The 9334-nt window shown below is 43.8% G+C and overlaps 1 protein-coding gene across 3 annotated transcripts in view; it reads right to left on the reverse strand.

Annotated features, from left to right (window-relative positions):
* The window catches only part of RBBP5 (RB binding protein 5, histone lysine methyltransferase complex subunit), a 33485-nt gene extending 26178 nt beyond the window's left edge, over positions 1-7307 (reverse strand). For 2 of the 3 annotated variants that reach the window (XM_081825091.1, XM_081825090.1), the window contains exon 1: positions 7140-7307. In XM_081825091.1, the coding sequence (XP_081681217.1) occupies positions 7140-7158 (19 nt within the window). In that variant the 5' untranslated portion in view covers positions 7159-7307. The remainder of the gene's footprint in view (positions 1-7139) is intronic. The other variant, XM_081825092.1, reaches the window with a different exon arrangement.
* Between the last annotated feature and the right edge of the window lie 2027 nt (positions 7308-9334).

Raw genomic sequence — 9334 nt, forward strand, 5'->3', positions numbered from 1 at the left:
AAAAAAAAAACAGGAAAATTTAGGGAGAGAACACCTGGGGGTGGAGGGGAGGGCAAAGGGACATTTTTACACATTACCTGTAAAAATGGGAATTGTTATAGTCTTTTGGAAAATGGATCTAACAGCATCTATTAAAAGCAAAACATAGGGGCACCTGGGTGGCTCAGACGGTTAAGCATCTGCCTTCGGCTCAGGTCATGATCCCAGGGTCCTGGGATTGAGTCCCGCATCGGGCTTCCTGCTAGGCGGGGAGTCTGCTTCTCCCTCTGCCTCTGCCTCTCTCTCTCTCTCTGACTCTCATGAATAAATAAATAAAATATTTTTAAAAAAATAAAAGCAAAACATATATAGTCCTTACTTCAGCCATCCTACAATTGGAAATCTAATCTCCATAGATGTAAACACAACAGTGGGACAGAAGTACAAATATTTCAAGTATTGTTCTTGGTGGCCAAAAAACAAAGAAAACCTACCCAAACTGGAAACAAAGTAAATGTCCATTAATAGTGGAATGGATGAATAAATTACATTGTATTCAAATATAAAAATACTAATACATTATGCTAATTCTTAGAGAAATTTGCATTGGTGTTACTAAGTAGAAAAAAAGGCAAAACACAAAGTGTATATTATATAATCTCATTTTTTATTATCATGTGCACGTGCGCATGCACACACACACACAAGTATATATAAGCACAGAGAAAAATATGGTAGTAAATACATGGGATTACCAACAAAAAGGAGGCAGCAAGGGAGAAAAAGACCACTTTTTTTTTAAAAGCATGGAAATTTTACCGTTAAAATTATGTATCCTGTGTGTGTACCTACATGAATGCATTAAAATCTATTTTTAGATCTATTATCTCCTAATGTGTAGGAATAGCATCCTACAGTGTTAAGTGAATAAAGCAAGTTTCAAATAATGTGTATAAAAAGGTTCTATTTCTGTAAAAAGGCAAAAACAAAGCCCTAATAAATTTGTTTAAATGTTTGTGTGAGCAAGGAGTAAACTATAAAAGGATAAACTCTAGACAGTTACAATTTGGGGAAGGGGAGAAAGAGTTTTTTCTGCATGCGTGTTTGAACTGTTTCCACTGTTGTGATAAATATGTGCTATATTTGTTCGTTTGAAAAGCAAGAAATTAAAGAACCACAATGAGATTTCCAGACTTAAATTCACAGTGGCTCATCATTTCTCTCAAGTGCTCAAACCTGTATTTATCATTAGCAGCTACCCCTTATTGAATGCTGATGTGTCCGGCTCTGTAGTAAGGTCTTCCATATATTCCCATTCAGTCCTCTCAATTCACTAGTAAGTGACTACTGCTGTCACCAGCTAGACCCCAAGACCTGACCTTTACTGCCCACCTGCTTGTACTCACCAACCTCTGTCCCACATTTTTCCTTAAGCTCTTCTTTCCCACTGATCTCTTCACTCAGGCAAATGGAAACTGAAACCACCCCTCAAGCAGCAGGGACCAGACCACCCAGACCAGTTTGAGTATAACCCTTGCCTGGTGCCTGTGCAGGACCACGGAGTGACCTCCAACTACCTTTACCTCATTATAATACTAAAATCTCGGGCGCCTGGGTGGCTCAGTTGGTTAAGCGACTGCCTTCGGCTCAGGTCATGGTCCCGGGGTCCTGGGATCGAGTCCCGCATCGGGCTCCCTGCTCGGCGGGAGGCCTGCTTCTCCCTCTCCCACTCCCCCTGCTTGTGTTCCCTCTCTCGCTGTGTCTCTCTCTGTCAAATAAATAAATAAAATCTTTAAAAAAAAAAAAAAAAAACTAAAATCTCCGCCAGACGAGGAGCACAAGCCTCATTTACATAACAATATGTATAGCAGGTTTCCTTAAGGGGCTTATGTGGCCTTCTGTTCACCTCTACGTGCAAGGACAAGGCTTCCCAACTAAATATTCATCCTAACCCTAAATAGAAGGAACCCATTCACGCTTGCTCAGAGTCATGGTTTTGGAAGTTATTCCCCATGATCTCCTTACTTGCTTCAAATAAAGTTTATTTTGTGCACCAACTCCATCTGCTATATCTGTGACTGACCAAGGAGCAAACTCCCATTGGTTCAGTGACACTATTACATTCCATTTCACAGATAAAGTTAGGCTTCAAGGTTAAGTCACTTCCCAAGTTCACACAGTTAAAAACCGGCAAAATTGGAACCTGACCCAGAAACCATACTCTTAACTACACTAAAAAGGCTCTAGAATCTTGCCCGAACCTGACCTCGAGGTTATTAGTCTAACATCTGTAAAACACAACACACCCACCCTTTATTGAAAGTCAAAATGTGTCCATGTGCTTTCCTTCAGTACATCTCCCTTTCTCTCCACAAACCTCAAAGATCACCACCAGTTACTCCGTCACGGCCAAGGAATGTAATTCAACCAAGAGAAGTGAGCTAAGTGACCTACCTAAAATCTCCACCTATTGAGGGTTTTTCTTGGCAACAACCAGTGTTCACTTTATTTGTTCCAAAAAACCATGCTTTTTCCCAGAAAAGACAAAAGAAAAATTAGAAGCTTCCCACTTCCCCTCTGCCAATAAAGCCCACAGACGGCACACGAAAGGTCTTTGCTGAGCGCTGAATGAATAATTTTGGTATTACACCAACCAGCCCAACCAAGCAGGAAACTTTTTTTACTCTTCACTCTCCACATAATGTTACAAACCCTTCCTAGCTGCCTCACTTTTACAATCTTGGCCTTGGACCACACTAATTTTCCTGACACTGTTCTTCAAAACCTGTGCTCAGACCTTCACTTCAGCTATGCGCCCTTTCTTTGCAGCCGCCCTTCCGGAACCCGAGTTCACACTGCTTCCAGCACGGCCACACCAGCTTCCCCAGGGGCCTCCTCCTTTCTGTCCTGTGAACAGCCCTCCTCCAACTGCCCTTCAGCTTGCAGGCCTTTCCAGCCTTCTTCCCCCCGGTCTCCTGACACGGAATAAGGTCTATTCTCTACACTGCGGAACATCCACCTCCTTAAAGACCTATCATGAGCTCCAAAACTGCACGGACCTTTTCTCCCAATGGCCCTATTATTTTCGATTCCAGCCAATTCCTCCCTGTTGTAACGGCTAGGTGTGGAGTAGCAGTCTCCACTGTTTCCTCAATCTAACAAGTGAGGACACAGTCGGTGGCGTTTCTTTTAGAGAAATGCAACTTGCAGGCGTCTAGATAACGGATCCCACCCCGCCCTCACCCGATGCCCTCCCTACCATAATTACTACATGTCCTTGACTCCAGTCTCGCCTCCCTCACAGAGCTGCCACAGCCAACTTCCAAAGACCCAAATCTCACCTGTCACTTAGCTGCTTAAAAATCTTCCTCACCCCACAATATACTAAACTTTTAAGTACAATTTTTAAAAAGTGATTTCATTCTGGCCCCAACCAGTATTTTCCACTGCATGTTTAGCTAACTTCCCATCAGCACCTAGTACAGAACCTCGCATAACCCACCCTAAGCACCAGCTGCAGATTACTGACCATTTCTTGAACATACCACATGCAGTCATGCCTCAGAACATTTGCCTCAACTCTTCTCCGCACTAATTACCTTCTCTAACTACTTCCTCTGGAAAAACCCTACCCTATCTGTACTGTCTGGGTTAAATGACGCTTATCATCCCCAAATTCTACTGCCAACCTCAACAATGCAGAATTAATTGCTTTCAGCTGAACTCCCATAATGCGTTCACTTATTACGGTTCCATATTAGACACAGTATTTATGTTTCGCTCCCCCTAGTTCTACATATTTATTCAGGGCCAAGGCTGTATTTATTTCAGTGTTTTTCAAGCAGTAGGACCCAACCCACCATAAGTGGATAAATCAATTTAGTGAGCCCCAACAAGGTTTTTAATAGATTAGAACAGAAGACATCAGAGGACACTGGGCATAACAGGAATTAAGTATAATTTTGAGAAACTCAGTTATATATATTTGAATATATGACGGGTTGTGATAGAAAACAGAGCTCTTGGGCATCTTGGGTGGCTCAATCAGTTGAGTATCTGACTCTTGATTTCGGCTCAGGTCACGATCTCAGGGTTGTGAGATTGAGCCCCGGCATCGGGCTCTGCACTGGGCATGGAGCCTGCTTAAGATCTCTCTCTCCCTCTGCCCCTCCCTGCCCTCTCCCTCAAGAAAAAGAAAAAGAGATTTCTTACTGTGAGTTGTAGTAAAAATAGTTCTGAAAAACTCTTATTTAACTTTGTATCTCCAGTGCATACTGTCGGATACATAGCAAGGGCTCAAAAGTGATTGCAGAAATAAAATCAGTATCTTGAGTTCACATTAGGAGCATTATCATTCTTTTCCTTTATCCGGTCAGATATTCTTTCATATGCATGCTCCCACAATCACTCACTTCTGCTCCTTTGAGCTTTTTATCTGCAATCATTAACTTTCTCCTTTAAACCTCAGTCATTTCCATAGAAATGTAGATTTATGGGCCCAGCCTTCTTTTAAATTGTCTAACCTTCCTTGGGTGCCTGGGTGGCTCAGTCAGTTAAGTGTCAATCTTGATTTCGGTTCAGGTCATGATCCCAGGGTGAAGGGATCAAGCCCCACATCAGGCCGCACAGTCAGCATGGAATCAGTCTGCTTGTCCCTCTCCCTCTGCTCCTGCCCGGCCCCCAACATGCTCTTTCTCAAATAAATAAAATCTTTAAAAATTAATAAATTGTCTAAACTTCCAATGCTAAATATTCCTAAATTTCACCCTCCCAAATCTTCTGTATCATTCAAGAAAAACCTCTCCCATGACTATTTCTTTCAATGTACTAGCCTATCTATCACCTTTCCTCCATCCTGAAGTTTTTAAAAATAAGGGTCGACCTCTGGTCTCCACTCCGCCTCCCACACCTTCCTAAAATGACTGTAATCTGGCTTCCACTCAAGTTGCTGAGGGGTGCCAAGTGCCTAAGGACTATACCAAGCAGTCCTTTCTCAGCTCTCAGCCTCAAGTGCTCTTCACCTGGCTTCTGAGAGCACACCAACGAGTATCCTCTTCCACCTCTACATGGATAAATATATAGAAGCATGCAAAAATTTGCCTAGCTCATAAGTACTATATAACTCTTAATTTACTATCATTTATTCCTCCTCCTAACTCCAAAATATAGGTAATTGTCTAAGATTCTGCCCTCTGCAGTTTTCTTTCTGCCCCTCCCACCTTTTCCCCTGGTCTGGTCATCCACTCACAAGGTTTCAACAAGCCCACCTGCAGTAAAAGTACACATCTCTCTCATAAATCTAAACCTACCTCCTGAACCCCAGATCCACACTCAACATGCCCAATGCTCTCTTTTCCCAATTTCCTTAAAAGTTTATCAGTAATACCACCATTGGCTCCCATGATTTTCACTTCATAGTTCCTCACCACCAGCACTACCACCAAATGCAATCAATTCTCAAATTTTGTGAACTCTACCTCCTCAGTGTCTCTTCGTTCCATTTCCTAGCTCAGGCTTTCTTTATCACTCATTTACTCTAGCCCTCCAAACTGGTTTGACACCAACCAAGACTCAACGACATGTTGCTGTCAGATAAATCTTTTTTTTTTTTTAAAGATTTTATTTATTTATTTGACAGAGACAGCGAGAGAGGGAACACAAGCAGGGGGAGTGGGAGAGGGAGAAGCAGGCTTCCTGCTGAGCAGGGAGCCCGATGCGGGGCTCGATCCCAGGACCCTGGGATCATGACCTGAGCCGACGGCAGACGCTTAACGACCGAGTCACCCAGGCGTTCCACTGTCAGATAAATCTTTAAAAAAATAAATAAAAAATAAAAATCATAGCTCTGATTAAGTTACTTACCGGGTCAAAACCCTTCAATGGATCTGCCCTACCTCCCTTAAAAAGCACAAACTTTTTAGCTGGGCATTCAAGAGCCTCCACAGAACAGACAGCATCTCTTGGCCTTCCCTTTATTCACAGTACCCACAACCTGGCCAAGCAGGAACATTCTTTAGGTGTTTTCACACTGATGTCTTAGCTCAAACATTCCTAACACGCACTTCTCCTTATATCTTCATGCTTCAGTCTTTCACTATTTTACTAATCTTAAATGTCCACTCAAAACTCCCAACTCCTCCATAGATTTTTTTGTTCCTGGATACCCTTCTTCCCCTGCCTCAAAGACATTCACTCCCTCTTCTAAATGTTCTTAGCGCTTGGTAATGACCCTTAAAGGCCTATGTTCTACAATATATTATGCCTATTTAGATAATCACCTTAATCTCCTTGCTTTACAAAAAGCTCCTTAAAGGTAAGGACGATTTCTTTAAAATCTCTGTAGCCCTTTTAACATCCAGTAGAACTTCTGAGTTTTGTTTGTGTTTTTTCTTTTAACTTTACAGCAAGTCATTTAGGAAATCTGGAAAACCTCAGACATCCCTAGGCTATCATGCTAAACACCTAATGAAAACCTAGAAGGGCCTAAGTTTTTAAACAACTTGGATAAGGGATAGGGAGGAAATGACTCACAGAGAGGTTGACAAAAAGCAACTGCTTCTGTAGTTCTCAGGTGTTTTACACACCGTCCCCGGTAGCTGAGGGGTTAAATAGAAAGTCAAGATAACTGGATTCCAGTGCCAACTATGCCATTTACTCAGTGCCTTCCAGTCACTACCTCACTACCCACTAAGACTTTTTTCATCTGTCCAATGAGGGACTTCAACTAGAAGATCTCCAAGTTCCCTTCCTTAGGCATCCTGTATTTCTACAAAACAGTCTACCTTTTCCAGGCACCCAAACCCCTGACAAGTCTTCCAAGCTTCACCTCAAGCCTCACATCCTCAGATTCCTTCTTCTCCAAAAACTCTGGTCCTGCCTGCTCTGGGCTACTTCAGCACCTTCGATCCTTGTAATCAAACCGAAGTCACAAACTGTGCTTGCCGCTCCACCACTGATATGAAAGTAGCCTCGGGAAAGGCAATGCATTCTGCTTAGGCAGAAGGTGGGCTTCCTCCTCCCGTTGCTGTTCCATAACAGGAGCGCCCAATGATCCACAGGAGAACTATGTCCCTAAGGTTGCAGCCTGAGTCTCTCCCGCCCGGGTTCCCTCCTTTCCAGGACCAAAGGGTTTTCTAAGACGCAACCATAGCCCTCCTCACCCAGCAACTCGAGGTTCATCCCTGAGGACTCCGGCCGCCTGGTCTCAGCTCCAGGTACGACGCCTTTTCCCCCCGCCTGTTTCTGAGACCTGCGTGTAAGTGGGGGGCGCCGCAAATAGCTTAGCGCAAGCTCCGGAGACTTTCTGGTTTAGAAGACCCCGCGGCTTCCGCTTTCTTCCCCCGCCTTCCTTGTTCGTTTCGAATGGGCTGTCCATATAAATGCCTAATCAAAAAAAAAAGAACAAATTCCTCGGAATCATTTCAGGACGCTATTGACTAAGGGACAAAAATGTTATCGTCACTTAGTACTTTAAAAAGTGCAAGAATTTGAAGCCGTTTTCTCCCGAGTCATCTAAGTGAGCTAGAAATTTCAGGCATATAGCTAGACTACTAGTCCTGGCGGTGTTGTGTGTTCAGGGGCGATGTCCGGACAGGCTGCTTCCGATGCCGCAGGAAAGGTTCCGGGCAAAGTCCGAGGGATGTAGGAAAGCGGGAAGGGTCCGTCCGCAGTGCTCCGGGGTGGAGCGGAGCTATTAGTCCTCAAAGCGCGTACTCATCAGTGTGTGGGCTTCTTGCTGTGTATGTTTCAGTCTCGTGAAAATTACTTCATATTTGTAAGGCTATGCCTTTGGTCCCACGGAAATGTACGATAGCATTTGTTAGGCCTCTATCTAAGGGTTTACAGTGTACCCAGCATTGAGCAGGACGCCGAAAACGAACTGGAATGAGAGGTGGGCTGAGGTCCCCGGAGCTCTATCAGACGGGACTGTGATGAGATACACAAAGCAATCAGAGAAGGCCAGTTGGTGGTTTCTAACGAAGAGCAAAAGCTACATAAGCAAGTTTCGACTATGGGTTCAGAGGGCTATCCTAAGAAGGAAAATAATGGCGTAGGCTTTCTGGAAAAACAGGACTCGAGCTACATGCCCCTGTGTAGATTTAATGTCCGTAATCCCAGCTCCACTCCTTGGTGACCCCGCCCCTTGGGCAATGTTTTATTTTATGTAAAAATGTGGGTGATACTGAGAGGACCCGCAGGATTATTGTGAAGGTTAGATGAGCTAACGCATACGAAGCCCTTAGAACAGCAAGCGCCCTGTAAAATGTTAGCTATTATTATTTACAAATCACTTTACCCAGAATTATTTCACTTCTTGAGGCCCTTAAAGTAGATCTCAGCCCCATTTGACCAAATTCAGTAATTGAGGCTCAGAGACAGGAAGCAGTTTGCGTTTGCTCACAAACCCAAAACGTGGCGAAAACGACGTCCCAAAATATCGGACTACCAACAGCCGTAACTAGGAGTACTTCTGCACGCTCTTGTAATCATTCGTTGCTATCAGTTCTCTCAAACTCTGCCAGTTGGATAGGGGGAAATGTCTTTGTTACATTTATTTCGTGATGAGCATGAGCAACTTTTCACATGTATCAATGTGTCTTTTTCTCTTCTGTGAGGTGGCCTGTTCATGAACTTTGCCTGTTTTTCGGATGCAGTATTTGTCTTGTAGGATATTTAAACGAGGAATAATGTGATCGGATCGATGTTTAAGAAGGAAAACAAGGACAGTGTGAAGTAGGATTGATTTGAGGAGTAGAGAGCAGGTAGGAGATCACTGCAGTAATCCCGTGGAGAGATGAGGAAGACCTGACCCAAAGCCACGACAGAGGGAAAGAGGAAGGCAGTGCTTTCAAGAGAAGGGTAGGGGACAGAACTGATAGAGTGGGGAAGATCTTTTGTATATGGAAAGCAAAGAACGTCAGGAGACTGGCTCAACTTCCATGTTTCTAGTTTGATGGGGGACTCCGTTTGACAGGGCAGAGAATGCAGGAAAATGAACAGCTTTGGCAAGGTAGATGGAGAGTCCAGACTGGGACATGTTAAGTTTTTGGATTTTTTTTTACAGAGGTATGCTCATTTTTTTTTTTTAAGATTTTATTTATTTATTTGAGAGAGAGAGTGTGTGTGCAAGCAGGGGGAGGGGCAGAGGGAGAGGGAGAAGAAGGCTCCCCCCTGAGCAGGGATCACTATGATGCGGGGCTCCATCCCAGGACCCTGAGATCATGACCTGAGTCAAAGGCAGACGCTTAACCGACTGAGCCACCCAGGTGCCCCATGGGACATGTTAGGTTTAAAGAGCCTGTGAGAAATTCAAATGACTATCCTGACTTGGAGTTCAAAGAAGAGGTTTAGGCTA

This window comes from Leptonychotes weddellii, chromosome 6 (assembly GCF_054177405.1).
Source record: "Leptonychotes weddellii isolate Sample4059 chromosome 6, ASM5417740v2, whole genome shotgun sequence".
In the NCBI taxonomy this organism is placed as follows: domain Eukaryota; kingdom Metazoa; phylum Chordata; class Mammalia; order Carnivora; family Phocidae; genus Leptonychotes; species Leptonychotes weddellii.